Source organism: Mustela nigripes, chromosome 13, assembly GCF_022355385.1.
Source record: "Mustela nigripes isolate SB6536 chromosome 13, MUSNIG.SB6536, whole genome shotgun sequence".
In the NCBI taxonomy this organism is placed as follows: Eukaryota; Metazoa; Chordata; class Mammalia; order Carnivora; family Mustelidae; genus Mustela; species Mustela nigripes.
This window is the reverse complement of record NC_081569.1, coordinates 98794781-98819079: the sequence shown is the minus strand read 5'-3', so window position 1 is coordinate 98819079 and position 24299 is coordinate 98794781. Positions and strand designations below refer to the sequence as shown.

The window sequence follows — 24299 nt, the reverse complement described above, 5'->3', positions numbered from 1 at the left end:
AATCTTACCACCCATGAGATCATGACCTGAGCTGAAACCAAGAGTCAGACACTCAATCGACTGAGCCACCCAGGCGCCCCTCAAATGCAAGCATTTTAGAGAAGAGATGTTAAATATTTCATTTCAAATTCTGAAAAAATACTTCAAAAGTCCCAAACCTAGGATCTATGTCCTTTCTCTACTACCAAGGATGATGTCTAACTGGTCCATTTCTCAGTACCATTTTCTGTGACGCTCAATTCCAACCTTTTATGAGTCAGTCATCAGAAAGATGATTCAGGGGCGCCTGGGTGGCTCAGAGGGTTAAGGCCTCTGCCTTCGGCTCAGGTCATGATCTCAGGGTCCTGAGATCGAGCCCCGCATCGGGCTCTCTGCTCAGCAGGGAGCCTGCTTCCCTTCCTCTCTCTCTGCCTGCCTCTCTGCCTACTTGTGATCTCTGTCTGTCAAATAAAAAAATAAAATCTTTAAAAAAAAAAAAAAAAAAAAAAGAAAGATGATTCAATCGTTAGAAACGTTTGTGTTTGATAATTTATACATATTTGTCAGTTATGAAAATCAATCTGTTTTTATGTTGAATTATTATAAAAAGAAAATATACAATAAATACTGGCTTCTTATAATCAAACACAACACATGAAAGTATTTACTGTACTCTCTTCATTTCTATATTTCAATGAATTTTCTCCTATGATCACAGTTTTGTGTTTTATTTTTTTAAGATTTATTTATTTTTCCAGGGAGAGAGAGAGAGAGATAGAGAGAATCCTCAAGCAGACTCTGCTGAGTGCAGAGCCCAACGTAGCACTTGGTCCCAGGATCCTGATATCATGACCTAAGCCAAAATCAAGAGCTAGACACTTAACTGACTGGGCCACCCAGTGCCCCTATGACCACACTTTTATTTGGCCAATGTGACCATGCTTGCAATTTCCTAAACCATAAATGTCATTGGAAATGTCATGTGAAATATAGCTTCTGATGTTCTGTTATGTGACATTCTAAGTACATGAACTTGAAGCTATCCACTAAAAAAAAAAAAAGTTTCTTAAATGCCTGTACACCAGCACCCTGAAGGGTACAGAGAAGTAAATTACATGGTCTTTGACTTTGAGGACTGTGTAGTTTTTTTTTTTTTTAAGATTTTATTTATTTATTTGACAGATAGAGATCACAAGTAGGCAGAGAGGCAGGCGGAGGGGTGGGGGGTGGGGGGAAGCAGGCTCGCTGCTGAGCAGAGAGCCCGATGTGGGGCTTGATCCCAGGACCCTGGGATCATGCCCTGAGCCGAAGGCAGAGGCTTTAACCCACTGAGCCACCCAGGCGCCCTGAGGACTGTGTAGTCTTATGGAAAAATTTATTTGATGAAAATGAAACCAATTAGTAAACATAGTCAGAATGGCAAAATATTCACGGACAAGTGGGGACTGGAGCTGACCCCTAATTGGGGAGTAAGATTTGGGGAGGATCTTAGTTGGTTGGGCTTTTGGAACGAAATATTTTAGACTGGGTGGATGACAAACAACAGAAATTTATTTCTCACAGTTCTGGAGACTGCAAAGTCTAAGATCGAGGTGCTGGCAGATGCAGTGTCTGGTAGACGTCACTTCCTGGTTTACAGATGTCTTCTCACTATTACCTTGCATAGTGGCAGGGATGAGGGATCTCCCTGGGGTCTCTTCTAGGGACACTAATCCTATTCATGAGGGCTCACCCTCCCAATCTAATCATCTTCCTAATGCCCCACCCCCAAATATCATTATATTGGTGGTTAGGGTTTCAACAAAATCTTGGGAGGGTGGGGAGAGACAAACATTCAGTCTGTAGTACAGGAAAAGAATGAGGGGAAGGGCATTCTCACTGAGGAACCCAGAATAACCAGAGAAGTGGGAATTTACATAGCATACTCTTGGGATAATAAGGGGAACAAGTTGGAAAGGTCTATTAGGAATACTGGGAGAAATGAGAAAGAAATTTGACATTTTTATGTGGGGTCAATTTATGGAGCATCCAATTAGTTTAGAAGCAATCATTTCACCCATGCTTCTGGCCCTGGCTTTCTTTTGTTCTTACATCTACATTACTTTTCATGAGGCTAACGATGCCCTCTGTCAAAGAGCATATTTCTAGTTTACAATGATTCTTACTCCTCCTTAACTATGGAGTGTGGGTTAATTCCTAGAGCAGTGTTGTGGTTTGATTCTAATGTCCGTTGATTGAACTGCAGATGGTTCACTCGTTTGACTAGAACAGAGATGCCATTCTAGCAAACAGGCACTTGAGACTAAAGGTAATTAAATCAACCTATCTCTTTCTTCATGGAGCTGGAAGTAACATGGGATCCTGGGAGCTGTGGGCAGCCATCATGTCTGCCACATGGAACAGGAAGCTGAGAAATCTATTCTTCCCGGGAAAAGAAAGAGACAGACGCACAGAGTGAGGCAAGGGCATGTAACAGAGCTTTCCTGGTTTCTGATGGTCTTCCAGCTCTTATTTCTATGGCTTACCCGGCTACATTTTTGCTCTTGGAATCTGAGACACACTCTATCTTTTATAATCAATCCCCTCTTCCTGCTTAAGTGAACTTGGCCTAGGCTTCTATTATTAGAAACCCAACGAGCCCTACCAGAGTGGTGAATAAATAGACTTCACCGAAACCTGCTGTCCTTTACTTTTGGACATGCTCTCTCAATTTGTGCTCTAAGGAAAAGCTTCCTTTCATCTGTCTTTGCTCCACATCTCTGTGACTATATTGCTGTCTCATCCATCTGAGTGTCACAGTCTCTACGCCCCTCTCTGTCCCTGTCCTTAGATCCCTTCTCAGCTTCCTTTGATTTCTCTTTACTTTCTGTCCTTGAATGAAATGCTAACAAAGAAACACAGAAAGGCTGGGAGTATAATTTATATATGCCTGAGGCTTATGAACAGATAATGGGTTCATTAGCTCAATTCTCCCGGGGTCTGTGATGCAGAGCGATAGGACACAAGGTTTAAAAATGAATACACTATTCAGATCTTGTTATGGTACAGCTTCTCTCTGCAGCCCGAGTTATCCCGGAGGCTGCAGGAGGGATGAGGCCACCCCTGCTGATGGGACTCTCGAAGCATCAGTGCCAGCTGTGTCCCCTGCCCCCTGCTTCTCACGGCCTCAGTCACAGTGGGCTCTGCCAGATGTACATAATGTCACTGCCGCCGTACAGAACTCGAAGCGGTCACTTCTCTGCCTGCAGAATCACATACGTGGGATCTTCAGAGAAAAGCCCTTTCTTGCCGACAGGATCATGCAGGGAAAGTAGGTGGAGAAGCCTGAGTGCTCAGAAGCCTTTGAAGGGAGTCCTGAAGGCAAATAGCCAAGCCCTAAACCAGCTAGCTGACAACTCTGTCAACACAGTCGCAGGTTAGCCAACAGCTTGAACTAAAAATAATCTGACACTTCACCACAGCATGCCTGCCTGGCTCTGATGTGCAGGACAAAGGCTGAGTGACAAGCTGCCACTGTATTTCCAACAACTTGAGGTCTAACGACAGAGCAAGGGTCGAGAGATGTGGATGCGAAGATCACCTAGTAAGATCACCACCTAGTGCTCGGTTTGTTAGATAAACGCTTTCTCTTTCTTATAGTGGCCATGCCTCTGATGTCTTGAGAAGTAGTAGAGGAAGGGAGTCAGGGTGTGGTGCTGCCTTCTTTCTGATAATATCTGGTGATCATGCTTCCTGCATATCTTATTTATGTGATAGGTCTTGTTCATATTTTTTTGTAACCCCCTCCTAAATTAGGAGATCCCTGAGGGCAAGAGCCAGGTCTTCGTCTCTCCCTCTCCACCTCTGCATCTCTAGGACCTAACATGGTCTGGCCGTTTAAAAAGCTGTCAACAAAGTACTTATTAGACAAAAGAATAAATGAACAACGGAAAACTGGCCCAAATTCAACCTTATGAGGAGGGTCTGGGAAAGCTTCTCAAAGGATGTAATGATTGATCTGAGTCTTCACGGAGTTGCCAGAGTTTAAAGCAGAAGAACAGAAAGGAGGAGAGGGAATGTTCAGGCAAAAAAAGGGGATGAAGCCAAAAAGAGGGGCAGAGGTCAGAAGGACCTTTCATATTCTGTCAAAGAGTTTGAATTTTATTTTATAGGTGATGGGAATCATGAAAAGATTTTCTGTGCAAGAGGAACATAATGAGATTTTCTTAGAGAAAATTTTCTTTGGTAGCAATGTGGAGGATAATTGATGGCAGGGATGGAGACAGGGTTGAGATGGATTTCACGGATCAACTAGGAGCCCCCTGCAGTCAGTAATTCGGGTGGGGGAGGATGGAGGTCTGATTTATGGTTGAAAAGGCCTATTTCCGTCCTCTTCCTCCCACTGCTGGCTTTTCATCACCTCTAACACCATCACAACCTCCTTCAGGAGCCAGATCTGAGGATCCTGAGCAGTAAGAGAAAATGCCAACCACAATAGCGCTTCACAAATACTTTTATCTTAGTTGGGCCACCCTGAAAGGCAAAGTGACATTTTCCAGAAGGCCCATGGGCAGAAGCTTCCACTCTCCCCACCCCTCCCAAAGAAGAACCAAATGAGGGCGCCTGGGTGGCTCAGTGGTTTAAAGCCTCTGCCTTCGGCTCAGGTCATGATCTCAGGGTCCTGGGATCGAGGCCCGCATCAGGCTTTCTGCTCAGTAGGGAGCCTGCTTCCCCTTCTCTCTCTATCTGCCTCTCTGCCTACTTGTGATTTCTGTCTGTCAAATAAATAAATAACATCTTTAAAAAAAAAAAAAAGAAGAAGAACCAAATGACTCTTTGATGCCATGGTCTTTGAACCCCCTCACTTCTTGCAGCAGATTCTGTGCCTACCTTCCACATTGTACTTTTTCAGCAAGAGAGTGAAAAAGAAGAGGCAAAGGGAAAAGAGGAAGGTGTTGTAAAGGAGCAAGGCAAATGGTGAGTTCCCTGTATTTATCTCATTCATGAATAAGAAGATTTTTTCATGAATAAAAGCTGTGGAAAGAAGAGAAGATGCGCCTACATGGCCCCATTATCAGAACTCAAAAAGATTAGGACAGACAGATGCCTATGGATATTTGCTCAGCTTCTTTATGAAGAAAGACTCTCCAGTCCATAGCTGATGGGAGTTAGAAGGAGCAAACCCCAGGTGTCTGGCTGGCTCAGTTAGTAGAGCATGTATGAGACTCTTGATCTCAGGGTCATGAGTTCAAGACCCACATCAGGTGTGGAGTTTACTTTAAAAAAAAAAAAAGAGGAGGAGGAGCAAATCTTTTCCCTAGGTTCTTCTTCTTCTTCTTCTTTTATTTTTTTAAGGCTTTATTTATTTAGTTGAGAGAGAGGGAGAGAGCATGAGCAGGAGGGAGAGAGAGAAGGAGAAGCAGACTAACCAATGAGCAGGGAGCCCCACTTGGGGGTTGATTCCAGGGTCCTGGGATTATGACCTGAGCCAAAGGTGACAGTTAACTCACTGACCCAACCAGGTGCCCCTCCCCTAGGTTCTTTACCATGGCTATACATTGAAACTAACTGACAACTTAAAAAAAAAGGGGGGGGGGGAACCAAAGCTGATGCCTGATTCATACCCCAAGAGATTCTAATTTAATTGTTCTAGAGTATGGTCTTAGAATTGATCTTTCTAGAGTTTCCTGGGTAATGTGAATGTACAGGTGAGCTAAGAACCACTGTTCTAGACTGGGGGTCAGCAAACTTTTCTGTAAAAGGCCAGACAGTAAATATTTTATGTTTTGTGGACCACACTGTCTTTCTTGCAACTACTCTGCTCTGCTATTGTAGTGAGAAAGTAGCCATAGACAATGTGTATATGAATGGGTCTGTTCTAATAAAACCTTGATCTGGCTCATGAGCCTTAATTTTTTGACCTTTGCTCTAGAAGCATACTTCCAAGGTTGGGTGGGTTGTTGAGGTTGCTAACTCTGGTATGGAGGAAATAGGAAAAATATTCTAGTTTTAAAAAGAATTTCACATTTGGATGAATGTTCTAGCTTTATTTTTTAGAAAATGAGATATGTTTCTAAGTTCCATTTGATAAAATACTTTCATTAGCCCGCTATGTTGTTTAACTTCTTAGGGAGACCATGTGTGATTTTTGTGTTTTGAAGGAAAAAAATCCATAAGTTATTAAATACAACCTACAGTGGTGAAGAGAAAGATTAATCATGACAGATAGACAATTAAACTTAGAACCTAAACCAAGACAGAAAAGCTAAAACCCAAATGAAAAGACAGTCTCTAAAGAATCAGGGAGGTCAGCTGGTAAGTTTTGTGTTTTCTCCGATTTCCTTGGCTAGAATTCAACCATGATCTTGTTTTTTGTTTGTCTCTTCTGCCGTTATTATTCTATTTTAAATTCTACGTGGAGAACCAGTTTTAATTTATGTTGTCATTTTATTCTGGAGAAATTTGGAGAAGATAAAGCACATTAGAAAAATGAACTTTTTGCCTAATTATTAAGTTTCTCTCTTGCTCTCACTGCTTTCATCACTCTCCATAGAAGGGGAGTCAAGGGACAGAGGCCTGCAAATCATGCTCCTTATAATGAAGGCTGGAGGGTCTATGTGGGTGATGTGGTCCTTACCTTTATCCTGTCGATGTTGGCTTCCATCTTCAGCTGTTCTACCAGCTTCCTGGCTTGTGCTATGCTGGCGGTATTGTTGCTAGCCATTGGAATGCTGGGTGGGTTTTTCAGATACACTAGGAAAGAACACAGGAGGGAAGAATGCATCAGGGCACTCAGGAGCTGCCAAATGTACAGGTTCATCAGCATGGGGGAACTTCGAAAGAGTGGCTGTGGTGAGGCCTGGCTCTCCCAGTCCTCTCCAGCCCCAGTCCAGTGCCAAGTCTGACTGCGGGCAGGCCAGGAGATGACATGTGCTTGTGGTTTTCCAGATCCTCATAGCCCACCCCAACACACACACACACACACACACACCCCTCTGCACTTCTACCCCTTCTTCAGGGAAAAACAATGAAGATTGTTTACCAAATCAGTTAGAATAAGATGTGCTGCTGAATTAAGGAAGAAAGTCATTAAAATTATCTTAATGTATGAACTGAGCTCAAAATGGTAAGGGTGACAGCAGACGTTATAAGTGTTGTTATTTTTCAGGTACTACTATGGTCAGATACTCTGTTTCAGTGCCCTCAGAGGATGAAGAATGAAAGGCAAGCAGAGAGGAATGGTAAAGTAATCCCTTAGGACTAAAGATACCAAGCTTACAATGTTCTGCTGGTGGGTTCCAACACTAACTTTCTAGCTAACTGTAGCCACCTCAGTCTATCACACTGCAGAAACGCTGCATAGGATGTGTGGTTTTTCAGTGTTGTTTATCCAGCATTAAAAAAAATATAGCCTTTTCTCTCTATTCTATTTGAAATATGGCTAGACACAACTATTTTCTTCACTCACAGTTCTTCATCTGCAATGTCAAGGGGGAAGGATTGCCATGTCTAACTTGTTAATGACATCAATGGGTTCACTAGCAGAAATCTGTATTCAGTATAATGGACTTACTACTTTTATAAATATGGAAATGGGACACAAATGTTCAGAGAGTGGAATTCTGTACTTATGTAAATTATGAGATGGTTTCTTTGCCTCTAGGATTGCCAGATCTCCTCCCCATCCTTTCCCCTACCCGCTTAAGTCCTATCCCAATTTCATTTCTCTTCTAATTCTTCCTTGACCCACCATCGCAATTTTTGTTGTTGTTGTTCATCACGGAAAGTACCCTATTTTATTTATGAGGGCCCATTTCTTCCACATTCTGATCAGGTCTCGCTCCATGTCAAGGTGTCATATGCTATTTTGGGTCTGTATAAATGTGCTCTTTGAGGTCACTGACACCCCACAGTGAAGCAATGTCTGAGAGCAGCAATTTAGCTGGAGTGCATGACCCAAGAAATGAGAGGCATTCAAGCCTTGCTTCAGTCAACAGTTGATTCCTGTTCTGAAGACATATTAAAAAGTGTGACTTCTGCTAGCTTTGGGGAATATTTTTATCCAGAGGTAAAGTAAAATCAGGCAACCATCTCAAGAAGGAAAGAGGACACATAGAAAACCTGGGAAATGAAATATAATCCCTGGTAAATTCAATACAAGACTGTTACGTATTCAGTAAAATCAAAAAACAATTTTTAATTACCCAAAGAGCATAAATATGTAAATTACCTTCTTTGGTTCTTATATATTTGTATCTTGTTCTTCAAGGCAAAAGAAGAAATTATGTATAAGTCTTTGTAAACAAAGAGGTCCCTTCATAGTGTTATTTTATAAAGAAAACTGCAAAATCAGCCACCCCAAAAGCATAACATTTATAGTATAATTGAAAGATAATTAACTGTTCCCTCCAGTTATTTTCAAAGGCATCAGAGACAATAAAATGGAAAGGAAGACTGAAGGGATTTTGAAGCCACAGAGATCTCTGAGCTCTACTTCCATGTGCTTGAAGATCAGCGGAGGGATCTTTATGTAAAACCAAACCAAAACAACAACAACAACAACAACAAGAGGCTTTAACAACTATGATTTCATCAGCATAATTAGGAACCCAATCATCTCAGCCCCACAAGGAAATTACATGTCCCCAGATCGAACAAAAATCTAACACCCGTGCAAAACGTCACAGGACCAAGATGGAATCTTGATTTACCAGGAAGCATAGCCTAACTCTTTTCATTCATCCAAAGTTGGAAGTAGTCGTGATCTACAAGACCCTGGACACTGTTTTGTGAAGCTAACATTCCTTCCAAACTAGAATTTACCACACTAGAATATAGATTATCACAGAATTGCCAAATCCTCATTGGGCCTGAGGGAGATGTGGGAGTCTGGCCAGCTCTTCATCTGCCCTTGAATCTAAATCAGATTACACAGTAACCTGTGTCAGAAACCATAGCTTGCCTCCAAATACCACTTCTCCTCTTCTTTATTGGTAATAACAATTTGCTTTTCTTTTTCATAGAGCCCATGAGAACCCTGAATTTTAGCTGGGCATACTTTACTGAAATATACATTCTTCAGCCTCCTTTGCTTGTCAGTAAACTTAGACGACCAAGTTTTGGCCAATGAGTAATAAGCAGAAGTGCCCTTGAAAGGAGAAGGGTGTGCTCTTTGCTTCCCCCTCCTCCTGATATTGGCCTGGAAGACGGTCTTGTTGACCACAGAGTTTCACCTTGAACCTTTAGGTTTATACTCTGGGGTAAGCAGGAAGGATCTGGCACATACTGGCACTGTAGGGCCACCATGCCAGCTGCGAACTGGCTATCATCTATGTGAAGAGAAATAAGTACCCACTTTGTTTACACCACTATTATTAAGAGTATTTCTGCCATTGGACAATAGATTTACCATCACCTGAGTAAATGACCCAGTATTTTCATTTGAGTATCTAGGAAATTCTATGTTCTAATGCCTATTCATGTTTCCTGGGAAAGTTATGGCTTTCTGTCTTAGGAGACTAAGATAGAAAGTGTATGAGTTTTCTATTGCTACCATATCATATTACTACAAATGTAGGAGCTTAAACAATAGGAATTTCTTATCTTGCAGTTCTGGAGGTCAGAAGTTTGGAATAGGTCTCACTGGGCTAAAAATCAAGGTATCAGCAGAGCAGTAATCCTTTTGGAGTCTGTAAGGGAAAATCTATTTCCTTGCCTCTCCCTAGCTTCTAGGGGCTACAGGCATTCTTTGGCTCTAGGTCCTATTCCTCATTTTCAAAGCCAGCAAAGGTGAGTTGAGTTATTCTTACATCATATCACTCTGACCTCTTCCACAGTCACATCCCCTTCTGACTCTGCTCTCTCCCTTCCTCCACTTTTAAGAACCTGGCAACTCTACTGCCCCCTACCCCAGATAACCCAGGACAACCTCCCTATCTTTAGGCCAGCTTGACTAGCATCCTTAATTCCATCTGCATCCTTAATTGTCCTTTGCCGTTAACATAGTGTAGTCATACATTCCAGGAATGGAGACATGGACACTTTGGGGGGACTTCATCTACCTACTATGGAAGAAGACCTCTGCATGGGAGAAGAGAGAAGTGGGGAGATGGGGGCTGAGATAGAAAAAGAAGAGAGAAGGGGTAGGATGCAAGTCTAGAAATGTTGGGGAGAGAAAACCTCTGAAAACTAAATGGACTTAGCAGAAAAAGTAAACACAGACTTTGGTTTTAGTTTTAGGAAGATACATCCTCAGTGTTCTAGTTTTACTATATGACCCAAAAGAATCTAGTGTTTCCTACTAGGGATTTACCCCAAAGATGCAAATGTGGTGATCTGAAGGGGCACGTGCACCCCAATGTTTATAGCAGCAATGTCCACATTAGCTAAACTATGGAAGGAGCCCACACGTCTATTGACAGATGAATGGATAAAGAAGATGTGGTACACACACACACACACACACACACACAGGAATACTATTCAGCCATCAAAAAAATGAAATCTTGCCATTTGCAATGATGTGAATGGATCTAGAAGGTTATATGCTAAGTGAAATAAGTCAATCAGAAAGGACAATTATATTATCTCACTCATATGTGGAATTTAGGAAACAAAACAGAGCATGTGGGAGAGGAAAAATAGGGGAATAGAGGGAAAAATAAAACAAGATGAAACCAGAGAGGGAGACAAACCATAAGAGACTCTAAATCATAGGAAATAAACTGAGGGTTGCTGGAAGTAAGGGGCTGGAGATATGGGGTAACTGGGTGATGGACATTAAGGAGGGCATGTGATATAATGAGCACTTGGTACTATTAAATAAGACTGATGAATTGCTGACCTCTACCTCTGAAACTAATAATACATTGTATGTTAATTGAATTTAAATTTTAAAAAGTCAAGGGTCACATTTATTTATTTTTACAAATATTTATTTATTTGAGAAAGAAGGCAAGAGAGAGAGAGAGAAAAAAAAAAAATGCAAGCGTGAGCAGGAGGGGCAGAGGGAGAGGACAAGCTCAAGCAGACTCCATGCTGAGCACAGAGCCTGACTCAAGGGTCAGTCCCAGGACCCTGAGATCACGGTCTGAGCCAAAATCAAGTGTAGAACACCTAACCAGCTGTGCCACCCAGGCGCCTCAAGCTATTAGAATCACTTTGTGCATTTTCTTCTTTTTCACCTCCAGCTGCTTTCCCATAAAATCCTTCTCCTGAAGACTGAAAGCGCTATAGGTTCCTAGACCAGTGTTCCCAAGAAATATGTATTTTCCTAAAAAGTGGCTATGGTAGATAAGAAAAGTTAGTTTGTCTTCTAAGCCTAAGGTACTTGGACAATGCATCACACACACGGACACGCTCAGAATGCTTTTCATCTTATAAAACAGAAATTCTGTACCCAATAAACGGAAGTCCCATTCTTTCCGTCCCTCAGCCCCAGAAACCACCTTCTGTTTTCTGTTTCTATGATTTCGGCTACTCTAGGTATCTCGTAGAAGTAAAATCATACAGTATTTATCTTTTCATGACTGGCTTATTTCACAGAGCATAATGTCTTCAAGGTTTACATCTGTCGTAGCATGTGTCAGAATCTCCTTCCTTTTTAAGGCTGAGTAATAGTTCACTACATGTCTATACCACATTTTGCTTATCCATTCATCTGTTGAAAACACTTCCATTGCTTCCACATTTTAGCTACTGTGAATAATACTCTTATGGACAAGGATGTACAAATATCTCTTCAAGACCCTACTTTCAATTCTTTTGGGTTATATACCTAGAAGTGGAATTGCCGGGTCATATGGTAAATCTATTTTTAACTTTTTGAGAAATAGCCATCCTGATTTTTGTAGCAGCTATGCCATTTTACATTCCCACCAAAAGTGCACATGGATCCAATTTTTCATCTTCCCAACACTATTTTCCCTTTTTTTTTTTTGATCATGGTCATCTTAACAGGTGTGAGGTGGTATCTCATTGTGGTTCTCATTTGCATTTCCTAATGATCAGTGATGTCAAGCATCTTTTCAAGTACTTATTGACCATTTGCTTATGTCCTTTGGAGAAATACCTGTTCAAATCCTTTGCCCATTTAAAAAAATATTTTATTATTTTTACACGATCTCCACACCCAAGGTAGGGCTAAAACTCACAACCCTGAGATCAAGAGCAGCACACTCCACCAACCAGGCCAGCCAGGCGCCCCCCACCTTTGCCTATTTTTGAATCAGGTTTTTTTTTGGTTGTTGAGTTTTAGCTCTCTATATATTCTGGATATTAACCTCTTCTCAGATATATGGGGTTTAGATACATTTTCCTTCATTCCATAGATTGCCTTTTCACTCTGTTAATAGTGTGCTTTGTGGCACAAGAGTTTTTAATTTTCATAAAGTCCAAATTTCTTTTGTTGCCTGTGCCTCTGGTGTCATATCCAGGAAATCCAATGTTGTGAAGTTTCTGCTCTATGTTCTCCTTCTGAGAGTTATAGAGGTTTAGCTCTTACCTTTAGGTCTTTGATGCACCTGGAGTTAATTTTTGTATATGGTGTTGGGTAAGGGTTCAACTTCATTCTTTTACACGTGGATACTAGTTTTTCCAGCACCATTTGTCAAAAAGATTGTCTTTTACAAGTTGAATGGTCTTGTCACCCTTCTTGAAAATCATTTAACTGTATATGTGAGGATTTATTTCTGGGCTCTCTAGTCCCAAGTTAATTCTATTCTAAGTCCCTAAATATTTTATTATTTTTGACACTACTGTCAAATGGAATTGTTTCCTTAGTATCCTTTCCAGATTGTTCCTTGTTCATGTAGACAAGTGTAGTGCTACATCACATATTCCTAATGCGGGAGACAAAAACTTTGGTCTTCTGTCCCTACCCAAGCTGACAGCGATTGCATGTGGTGAGAAGTGTTGTTGAGAAAAGGGTGTTGCGTCCTGTGAGCACATCGGGCCAAGAGAAGTTGTTGACAGAGTCCTGTTAGGTGCTTAGGCAGAAGCACAGATGCATATCAGATACGCTTTACTAAGGTTCCTGTTTCATTCTACATCTGGCTGAAATCGGGCAGACATTATTTTAAGAGGGAAGGAAATGCTTTGAATATAGCAACCACTGAAATAGCTAAAAGAAAAAGTAAAATTCTGCTGAAGTGATCATGTGGACAAAACTTGAAAACACAGGTGTATGTACACCCCTTTTAAAAACAAACAACAAAAAACTTTTCATTAAAAAGAGAGAGTGATTAATTCCTATAGATCGCTCCCTGCTCACCCCCCATCAGCTAGTCTTTGGATTGCCTTATGATACACCATAGTTTACCTTTGTGGGGGTCCAGCCTGGCCCCAGAACCATCAGACGCCCACCTCAAAGATGCACCCATCTGTGGATTCCAACTCTTCTAGAAATTAGTGGGGCAGAGGGAAATAGAACCAGTGTCTGCCTCTCTTGGGGAGACTCTGAAGTCCTGAGCTCACTTCTGGAACCTCAAAACACCTCTGGGAATCAGCTGGGCTGATGATCAAAGGTTGGTAGTGCTGGTGTGACCCTCTTCCGTCTAGCAGTTGGTAGCCCCTCCCAAGTACTGAAATGGGTGACTGCACATCTCTGGATTTGAATCGGAGAGCTAGAATTCCACAGATTAATTCTTTCAGATGCCACAGCCAAGATCTCTTCTCAAAATTCGAACAGTCTACCCTCTGGAAATTCCAAATGGGATTCAATCTATTTTCCAAGCCCCACACTAAACCCACTGGCAATGGTTCTCAACCAAGGGAAGTGCAACCCCTTAGGAAGCATTTGGAAATGTGTGGGGGTGGCCTGGGTTATGACAGTCATCAGGGGTGCTAATGGCATTTAGAAAGCAGAGGCAGAAACTCTAATGCCCTGTGGAGTGCCAGACAACAGTGAATTGTACTGCTCCCAGCCCCTCCATCAGAAAGGACACGGAAAAAAAAAAAAAAAAAAAAAAAAAAAAAACCAAACAAACAGTCATAGATCCATGCATGAAAAATCTGCTCAGAGAAAGTACTCCACCAGGAAAGGTTCAAGGAAACTGGCTTTTATATTATGTCTTGGGATCCCTATTACCTTCCCAGGGATGAATAAGTGTTAAGTGCTCATAATTCTCATTAGCATTGTTGTGCTTTATGGATATTTAGTCCCTGCTTATTTAAAAGAGGGCACAATCTCTTGCAATGTGCTGGTGGAGTGAGATTATGCTGGGTCATATCTGCCAGTAAGCAAAAAGAATACAAACAACTGAAGCTCCTAGAACAATTACAGAGCTTGTGTGAGAGAGATTGGTAGGACTCCGGAAGAATGTCCTAATTATCCCACCTGAATTCCAAGCCTGAGAATCATACAGAAGGCATTTTACTCTTTTCACTGATGAGAGAAGCACCCCTCCTCCCCCCACCCCCTGAACATGAGAGATAGGGCTTGTTATAGAATAATAACCATTAGATGAGTTTTCTTCTGCTAAAAATACATCAAGCATTCTCATTTCTTTCAGGAGGAACTCTTCTGTTAAGAAACCATACATTTTCTTGTCATTTAGGCTTGGGAGTTAACACACAACTCCTTATTTCTGTGGCACCAAGATAAATAAATGTTTTGATAATGAGACCTTTGCCTTCGACAGTATAGGTTAATTGGGGAGGATGCCATTCTTTTCAGGTTCTAATGGTGTTTTTTAAGCACGGCATCCAGTCTTCGTTCTGGCCTTTCATTTTAATTACAACTGTGCGTTCCTTAGAACTGTGTTTTGATATCTGCAGTTGGTGGTAAGGGGGCTTGATTTACTTGTTTTATATATTTACAGGTTAAGATGACACTGGCAATAAAACAAACAATTCTAGGTTTACAGTCAAATCAGAGGTTTACAGTCTCCCAGTTATTTGATGATATCTTCATTATTCTCAATTGTCAGTTAGCCATATCGTTGGCGATCGGTTATTGGCTGGGTTTGAATTAGAGGACCATTCCTAACAATTACAATTTGTAGTTCTTCAGAGCCTCTACAGTTAGTCACCTGGGTAAATGTTTTTGTTAATGGCTTATATATCAGCAAAAGTTCAGTTTGGTCATTTTGCCAAACTCATTTTTTGTTGTTGATTTTGTTTTTTGGATCCCTACCCTAATTCATTCTGTAGCAAGTAAGAACCACCATCACCAAATTGATGAGAGTATATATATGAAGGGTCCAGGGAAGGGTTTTCGCAGTCAGAACACAAGTGAATTTCTGAGTTGTGGCTGCGGCGTGAGTTGAATAATAATTGTAAAAAACAGCCTGCCTTGTTTCACGGTACTTTTTTGTGAGATAGCTCCTCGTATTACCAGTTGGCCACTTTGACCTGAAAATACCAAAATAGCACATTTCCATCTCTACTAATCAGCAAACACTAATTTCTTTTTGGTTCTCCCACCACTGGGGAAATTTTAAATCAATAGAGGATTTATTTGGGAAGCTTGTTGCTTCTCCTTCAACACTTTCAAGCACCAGAGCGTCAGGGTTGGAATCTGCCCCACGGGCTCACTCTTTCCCAATCTTACGTGTTTCAACAATCGGAGCCATGACAAAGATGTCTTTTGGGTGTCATAATGTCCTGGTTTCCTCACTTGTCTTTGCTCATTTTTGAGTAGGCGTATGGAGGCTATAGAATAGGCGTATGGTGGCAAATAAAAAGGACATGAGAATGGGGAGGGGATTGTCAGGAAAAGGGTAGGATAACGGATGTCCACACAGACTTCAGCGTGGAAGTGTTTGGGGATAGTAGGTATGTATGAGAAATGATGTTGGACTCCAGGGGGCACTGGATAGTATTTGAATAGGGGAGCGGAGGGGAGGGGAGGGAAGCCCCAGGGAAGGGAGAAGAGGAGTCGCAGGGGGTTCCTGAGCACCCAGAATGCAGAGAACGAGACTGCACAACGCTGGCTAGGGATGGATTTGTAAATAAAACAAAACAGGAACCTTCCAAACCCCTTCCCTGCCTCCTCTCTCCCCTCCCCATCTTTCAATGCTTCTCATTTCTGGAAATTTGGTTTTACAGGCCAAAAGCTTTGTTCTTTTACCAGAGGACCAGGAACTCGTATTAAAAATGAGTATTAGCTTATAAACCAAGGGTCTGCCATGTGCCAGGCCCTGGGCCAAGTCCTTGTTTCATCCTCACAACCCCAGGGACGTAAGTACTGCATCCCTCGCTGGAGGAAACCAAGGTTTGGGTTATGTCGGAACATTAGAGAGATGGGTGTTTCTAAAGCAAGCCCCCACCAGGGAAAAATGTTCTTCCAGTCCTTCTCAATTTCCATTTTTAGATGCAGCAGACTGATCCTAATCTGGGGACTGTGGTATCTGTTTGGCCATTTCACAAACATAACAGCAGTTTTTATGGTCTTTGTAGCTATGGAGAGAGCTAATGGGAGTGAGATCTGGTGCAAAAGTTGTACCAAACAAAAATGTTATGGGGCCATTGGGGAAGGACATGAACCAAGGGAGCAACGTATCGACTTAAACTCTACTCGGGAAACCATGTGGTTTTGCTGGGACGTTGCCACTTACCAAATGAGAGAAAGACAAGATTGCATCTGAAATCCCTCAAATCAGCATGGGAGCCATCTATGCTGTGTAGGTGGAGAGTAAGACACAACACAGCTTCCCTGACTTACTTGGGTGCCAGAAACCATTATTTGAAAATGACAGCTCTCTGCTTTCCAGTAAACTGCTGTTTTTGAAACAACATCTCTGTGAGATGCAGCCTTCTGCTTGGAAAGAGCATCACTGGTTAGCTGCTAACCACCTTGACAAAAACATAGCCCTTGGAAAACGTGGTTCAAAATCATGGGTTTCACAGATTTTGTAAAATGAACCAGTAATGAATAGAGCATGCTGCAACTTAAAAATGACACGCGAGCTATAGTTTTTATCGGAGCCCTGGATAATGCAGATGGCTGTATCCACAAATGGGAGCTGGCATTCTCAGATGTTAGATGGGCATTGTTTGCATGAAAGCAAAAAGACCCGTATTTTGTATGGTATGTGCTGGATTTTCTTTAAAAAAAAAAAAAAAAAGGAAACCTTGACCGTGAACCAGTAGGGTTCCAACCGAAGAGGAAAAAACGAGCTTGTTTCCATAGAAATGGCTCTGTTAACCTACTGATGTCTAATGCTCCACAACAGCAGGCAAGGGGAAGCTGATAGTCAGAGGCCTTCTGCCTCCTTGTAGGAAATTATTTATTGGTCAATTAATTTCTCTTAAAAACAAAACAAAACAAAAAAACCAAAAAAACACTGCTTCAATTCTAAATCCTCAGTGGATCTTAAGCCTTAGGCAACCCCGGGAGTTCGGGGAGACTAGCATGCCTGTTTCCTTGCCTCTCTGCTCAAATGGATCTGTAGGCTCTCAAAACGGTAACACCCGAAGTCCTTTGGCCGAGCTCCGCAATGCAGCTTCCCTGGTAAGAACTGGAGCCCTTCCACTGATGTTTGGTACCACCATGTTGTCTAGGGATATTTCCTATGATAGAATTGATGGGTGGTACAAGATTAGAGAAACAGGTACTAGAAGACAGTAGATCTGAATTCTGGTCCATTCTGACATTCCTGGCTAGGTTGTTTTTGTTTTTGTTTGTTGGTTCGTTGGTTGGTTTTGTTATGTTTCTTTTCAGTGGGAAAAATCACTTAATCTTTCTGGTCCTCAGGAGCTCAATTGGATTGTAGGGCTGTACAAGTGTCCCTAATGTTTGTGATAACACCTTATAAAGTATGGGCTGCTACAGAAGGAACAGGCATGAGTAGGAAATGACCACCACCATTTACTGAGCAACTACTAAGCACTATAACCTAGAAATATTACATACATAATTTCCAACCCTCACAACAAGGAACATGGAAAAGGAATCAGGAACTAAGAAAGGCAGAGAGAAAAAATATCTAGGATTATGACCAACTGTGCCTCTATTAACCAGGACCTTTGGGTGGCGTGGGGGGAGGTGGGTAAATCTACACATCTGATTTCGAAATTTCTAATTTGCACTGACGATTCTTAAAGAGATGGCGAACATTTGAAAATCAATTGCAATTTAAAATTAGTAAACAAGGGGAGGCGCCTGGTGGCTCAGGGAGTTAAGCCTCTGCCTTTGGCTCAGGTCCTGATCTCAGGGTACTAGGATCGAGCCCCACATCAGGATCTCCACTCATCAGGGAGCTGGCTTGCCCCCTTTTCTCTCTCTCTGCCTGCCTTTCTGCCTACTTCTGATCTCTGTCAAATAAATAAATAAAACCTTAAAAAATTAGTAAACAAGGATTTATTAAGTGCTTATAGTGTGTGACTCACACGTGCATGTGTTACACATAGTAAGTTTCTATGGAAACTGGCCACAAAGAGAACCCTTTGGGCTCCCTCCATAATTCTAAGAAGGCGCTGCTATCTTTTACTGGTATCTTCTGGAGGGAATACTCACATCCACCTACAGTGTTTGTAAGGGTTTCCTGTGGGCACAGAATAAACTTGCAAGACAAGCACCTGAGGCTAATTGTCTTCTGCTTCCTCCTTGGGTCTATTTCCTGTGTGTGAAGACCGGCAGAGCATCACTGCATACACAGCAGCTTTCCCATCAATATCTACAGTACCTGTGGCCACCCCACCTCACCAGCCCTAGCTTTCAGCCAAAAAAGCCTGTTCTCTGTTTACCCAACATAGCCCATGCCCGAGCGTTCATGATCTCCCTGTATGGCTTATTCCCTCACGTGCACCTATGTCTTGCAGCCAGGCCCTAGCCTCCCTTCCTTGGAGAACCCTTCCTCAGCAACTACCTACCCCAGCGACCTCCTCAGGCCTTCAAACTCACACCAAACCAGGAGCCTGTGCTAGTAGAAACCAAGTCATTTCTCTGGCCTTTTAATAAATATTGCACACAGGGGCGCCTGGGTGGCTCAGTGGGTTAAAGCCTCTGCCTTCAGCTCAGGTCATGATCCCAGGGTACTGGGATCGAGACCCGCATCGGGCTCTCTGCTTGGCAGGGAGCCTGCTTCCCTTCCTCTCTCTCTGCCTGCCTCTCTGCTTATTTGTGATCTCTGACTGTCAAATAAATAAATAAAATCTTAAAAAAAATAAAAGAAAGAAAATAAATATTGCACACTAACTGCTCTTATCATTAGTATTTCATCTGGGTTTTCTCCCATAAATATTTATTACACCTATCCTTCTATCTCCAAAGTTGCCCTGTTTGACCTTCTTCACCAGTTGAACAGGCCAAGTCAGGCTCCACCACAGGGCCCTTGCACTTGCTGCCTTCCCTGTCTGCCATGCTGCATTGCCCTGGCCGGTGAGGCCCATGGCTGCTGCTTTCTCTTTTGAGACAACATTCAAATGCCAGGTCTCCTGATTACACTGTATAATAAAGTGTCCTGTCTAGCCCATCCTTCTTCTGGCAGAGCTCCCTGTTTATTTTTTCTTTTCAATGCATTATAATCATCTGAAGTCACTGAATTTTTATAGCATCCATCTTTCTCCTCCTCTAAATATAAACTAAGAGCAAATAGCTTGTGGTGTTCACAGTAGGTGCTCGATAAATATTTGTTAAATGAATGAAAGTCCTTCATGTAGCACCCTCCGCACCCGGCCTTATGGGTCTTAGATGCTTCAGTACACGTTTGCTGCTTGTGAGGATGAGTGCCCGGAGCACGGACTCATCCATGCCCCTCACGATAGCCCATCAAACACTGCTCCTCAGTACAGGTTGCTAATGGTGGCTTTTGTTTGGTAGCAAATGGACTAATGGAGCATATTCCCTAAAAGGGCATCTCCCAGGCCCTGGATCTCATCTGATCTTTTAGTATACCCACATAATTAGGGCAAAGGATAAGCTTGTGACTTATACCTTCTTTCCTCTCCTCATTTCCTGGCTACTGCCAAGAGAGGGACTGATCCCCAGGGAACCACATGCCCTGTAGGTTGTTTTTGGCAACATATAAATCATCAATAACTTTTCTCAGTTGCAAAGTTACACAAACACACTGTTTGAAAGTGTAAACATCCGTGTGATGCTCAAAGCTCCTTTGTAGTCTTGGCCTCACCTTCCCCCAGCCTCCACGGAGCAGTGACCACCCACGGGCTTAGGCAGAAACCCAGCGTGAGGCTACAGCCCTTGAAATGCAGCACACAAGGCCTTGGCTCCCTTTTCTGGGGTTAGTGTCAGGGACAGGAAGGAGCACGTTGGTCTCGAACTGACTTTTTGAAATATTTTAAGATATTAAAAAATAAGTATTAATTTTTTTTACTTTAAAAATATTTAAATACGTAAAAGAAATACATAGCCATTATCAGAAAACTGGAAAACATAGAGATTCAGAAAGCAAAACTCCCCTGTACTGTACTATCAGGAGACAGTCAAAGGAAATCTGCCAGCCATTTTTCAAGTACCTTTCCCCAACTTGGAATGCTTACTTTTTGGGTGTGGAGTATCATGTTGGGAAGATAATATTAACTAATACACATAATAATTTTCTGGGCCTTGCATCGATGCTGAATTTCCGAGATGTTTTCCCATTAGGCACACTGTAAGATTTATCCATCCCCCCCCCCCCCCCCATATCCATAAGAGAATGAAGTTATTTTAATATTTCCCATTACTCAACTGTCACATTTTATATCCTCTTTTAAGGCTATCACACATCTCTGACATGTAGTACAGAGCCATTTTTATTCTTCTAAACAATATTTTTTTACAACTACTACTCTAAGCGCATAAAATAAATTGTCCTGCTGATATATCTTTGATGATAAGGATTGGGTAGAGGAAAAAAAACCTAAGAAATTAAAGGTGAAGGGACACATAACCCTTTCTTTTACTTTATCACTAAGCAAGGACACAGACAGCTCTCACCCTGCAAGTCCCTGGACTGAAGGAGAAGGGCATCAAGAAAGGACACTTCTCAGGGTGCCTGGGTGGCTCAGGGGGTTAAACCTCTGCCTTCAGCTCAGGTCATGATCCCAGGGTGCTGGGATCGAGCCCCACATCGGGCTCTCTGCCCAGGAGGGAGCCTGCTTCCCCCTCTCTCTCTGCCTGCCTCTCTTCCTACTTGTGATCTCTGCCTGTCAAATAAATAAATAAAATCTTTAAAAAAAAAAGGGGGGGGGGGACCCTTCTCCACAGCACAGCTGTTTACTCGCCATTTCCAAAAGGTAAAGGGATTTATCTGAAATGATGACGTGGGGACCAGGAGACTGTCTTACAGATACTGTTTCTAAAAGTCAGGTTTATCAGGATATAACTCACATACATTAAAATTCAACCATTTTCAGCACGCCGATGACCATCTGACAACTATGTACGTGCAATCTTGAAACCACCGCAAAGCTGCGCAGACTATTTTCAGGAGCTACTTAGCCACTTTGCTTACTCTTTTCCTAGCCTGGCCTCCCAGAATGCACAACCTTGAGATTCGTCGCCAGGTACCAAGAGCAGTTCCAGGAAAGCAAAGGCTGTGAACTCGACTGACCTTCCTTAACATGGAGTTCACAGAGGTATGAAATCTCAGAGACTGGCAGGAGCCAGAAGTTATCTTACAGGACTATCTACCCACAACAAATCTTTTTTTGTAATCACTGGTTTAATATGCCAAAGTATGAGTGATGAAAATCACTTGTGACATAGGTTTCAAAAATGCCTCTGAACGTCTGGAGCCTGCGGTTGGCACTGTTTCATTTAACAAGTTTAGTTCCATTTTGGCAGCCCCTGGGTGGTCAAGGCAGGAAGGCCTCTGCAGGGTGAGGGGTGAGGATTTTTCTAGGAATGAGCAAGTTTAAAAAAATGGCTCCAAAATGACTCCTCTGCAAACATATGCCACTAACCCTTAAAGAGAGGCTAAATACGAGGCATTTGAAACTCACTGAAACAAGACCTTACTTTGCAGGTAAAAACAACAACAACAACAACATTGCCTTGGAAACACAGCCATCACCTAGTGTCAGAACCAAGGACTTAACCCTGTTTCCTGAGGCTGCCTAATATCAGAATTATTAAGGTTCAAATTTCTTCAGATTTCTCACTAAGTAAGTCCCACCCTGTCCCCATGTGTGGTCACCCCTAAAGAAACTATCAGGAGAATGGGGTGGGGAGTTGGTGAAATGAAAAAATATGATCCCACTCTTTCTGCCGACCGCCCCCACCCCCCGCCACGTCACGATGATCACCACCCAACAGTGAGACTGTCTGATCTACTAAGGCTAGAGGCACTGGACTTAATTTTCTCATCTTAGTTTTATGTGTGGGGTGTGTGTGTGTGTGTGTGTGTGCGCGCGCGCGCGCTATTTTTGTAAAGAATGTAAATGATGGGCAAATTTGACTAACAGGTGCCTTGTTTAGTGAGTAAAGGGTATTTGCCAAGCCAATCTCTATACTTTAACAAAATGGGTTTAATGTTGTGTGGAAAGAGAAACTTGTGTAGCTCTCCAAGGAATTTTCTGGAGGCCATCTCTTTGGAACATGTGTGGTGTCTTTGGATGGGAGCATGAAGGGAAGACAGAGGTGCATGGAATTAGGGAGAGCTGTGAAGATGCTCTCTGAGCTGACATCCACAACTCCCCAAGGTACTGAACTGATGGATGTTTATAAAGACAATGTGGGAATCAGCATGGGGTAATATATAATGCTGAATTCCAAGGCTGGAGGTCTAGATTCGAGTATTAGCTTTGTCCAGTGATTACAGATGAGTCATTGTAATCTCTCTGGGCCTCGGTTTCCCCTTCTGTAAAATGAAAGTGTTGATGTGAATGATTGATTCTTGTTGGTTGTTTTAGAGATACTAATATGGTTTCACTCTTGTCAGTGTACCATTGAATCCCACAGCTCCAGGACTTTCTCAACATAGTTAAGCGTCAGCCCCAATTCCAAAATTAAATGTTCAAGGAGAGTGGACAAATATGAAGTAAGACCCCAAGACCGAGAGGAACCCAGTTGGTTGAAAGGAAGATTTCAAGCTTTCTATTTTCTGTCTTTCCACATCATTCCCGCTGGACCCTGATTATAAAAATTCAGGGACACCCACCTGTTGAGCATGCCTCCTTTTCATCATCCCTCAAAACCCTCATGTCCTCACGTGCCACCTTACCAGGCTTAGACTCCATGGTCTGTTGTGTGGTCCACTCCCTTCAAATTTACAGCAACACGGCCTCTATCTCCCTCAGTCATACCAGCTTATAAAAATCCCCAACCCTGATGGACTCCAACTCTCAATCTATCCTTGAGCAACTTAAGAGTGCCAAGTAAAACATAACTACGAATGCACAGATATTAACTTCAAGTAGGTCTGTAGCGCTGCCCAGTTTTTCTTCCATATTTTCTTAGTCAACCTCCAGTAATGTTTTCCACACCTTTTTCTCTCTCCTCAAGTCTCTAATATATCCTCAGTCCCCATCGTCATTCCTAGCTGATGACCTTGCTTCACACTTCTCATTTCACTAAAAAACATCACCCAGCAGTACCCAGAAGAGCACACCTATGCTCTCCCATGACCAACATCACCCACTCACAGGTACATGCACATCTGTGCTCATAAATAACTCCCTTCTCTTCTCTTGTGATGATGAACTGCTCATGCCTTGGTTTTGCTGCTGTTGGTTTCTTTCTTTCTTTCTTTTTTTTTTTTAAATATCTTGGTGAGGAGCCCCTTCACTTCAACACTGGCTCCACCTTACCTATTAAAGGACCTGAGCCTTGTCCTTTTTCTTTCATTTTCATCTGCATCATCAATTTTCCTTCCTCTTTACTGGAGCGACCCCATCAGCATATAAACATGCCAAAACATTTCCCATCTTCAGAAAAACAACAAAATCTGTCCCTTGACCTTGCATGCCCTCCCAGCAAGAGTCCCTTGTTTCTGTTTTCCCTTACAGATGACTGGAAGATTTGTCTAGCCTCGCTGTATCCACTTCCCTTCCTTCATTATTTTCCTATAGCCCCTCCAAATGGGTTCTCCTCCACTTAATTTGCAGAAATTACATTCGTCTAGGTCAGCAGCAGGTTCGATTTCCAGTTTTTCAAATCCAGTCATCACTTGGTCAGTCCTCTTCTTGCCTGACCTATTCTTCAGGCTGCTGTGGTTATTGGAACCAATTACCATAAACTTGATGGCTTCAAACAACAGCAATTTACTCTTTCACAGTTCTGGAAGATAATAATTCAGTATCAATTCCACTGAAGGGAGATCAAGGTGGCAGCAGGGCCATGATCTCTCTTAGACTCTCAAGGAAAGAATCCATTTCTAGCCGCTTCTACCTTCTGGTGGTTGCTGGAGATCCCTGACTTGTGGTCCCGTCACTCCAGGCTCTGTCTCTGTGATCAC

At 42.4% G+C, this 24299-nt stretch overlaps 1 protein-coding gene across 2 annotated transcripts in view; it reads right to left on the bottom strand.

Moving 5' to 3' along the window:
- Positions 1-24299, bottom strand: part of GNG2 (G protein subunit gamma 2) — a 113866-nt gene that overhangs the window by 18947 nt on the left and 70620 nt on the right. For both annotated transcript variants that reach the window (XM_059373198.1, XM_059373197.1), the window contains one exon: positions 6596-6711. In XM_059373198.1, the coding sequence (XP_059229181.1) occupies positions 6596-6682 (87 nt within the window). In that variant the 5' untranslated portion in view covers positions 6683-6711. The remainder of the gene's footprint in view (positions 1-6595; positions 6712-24299) is intronic.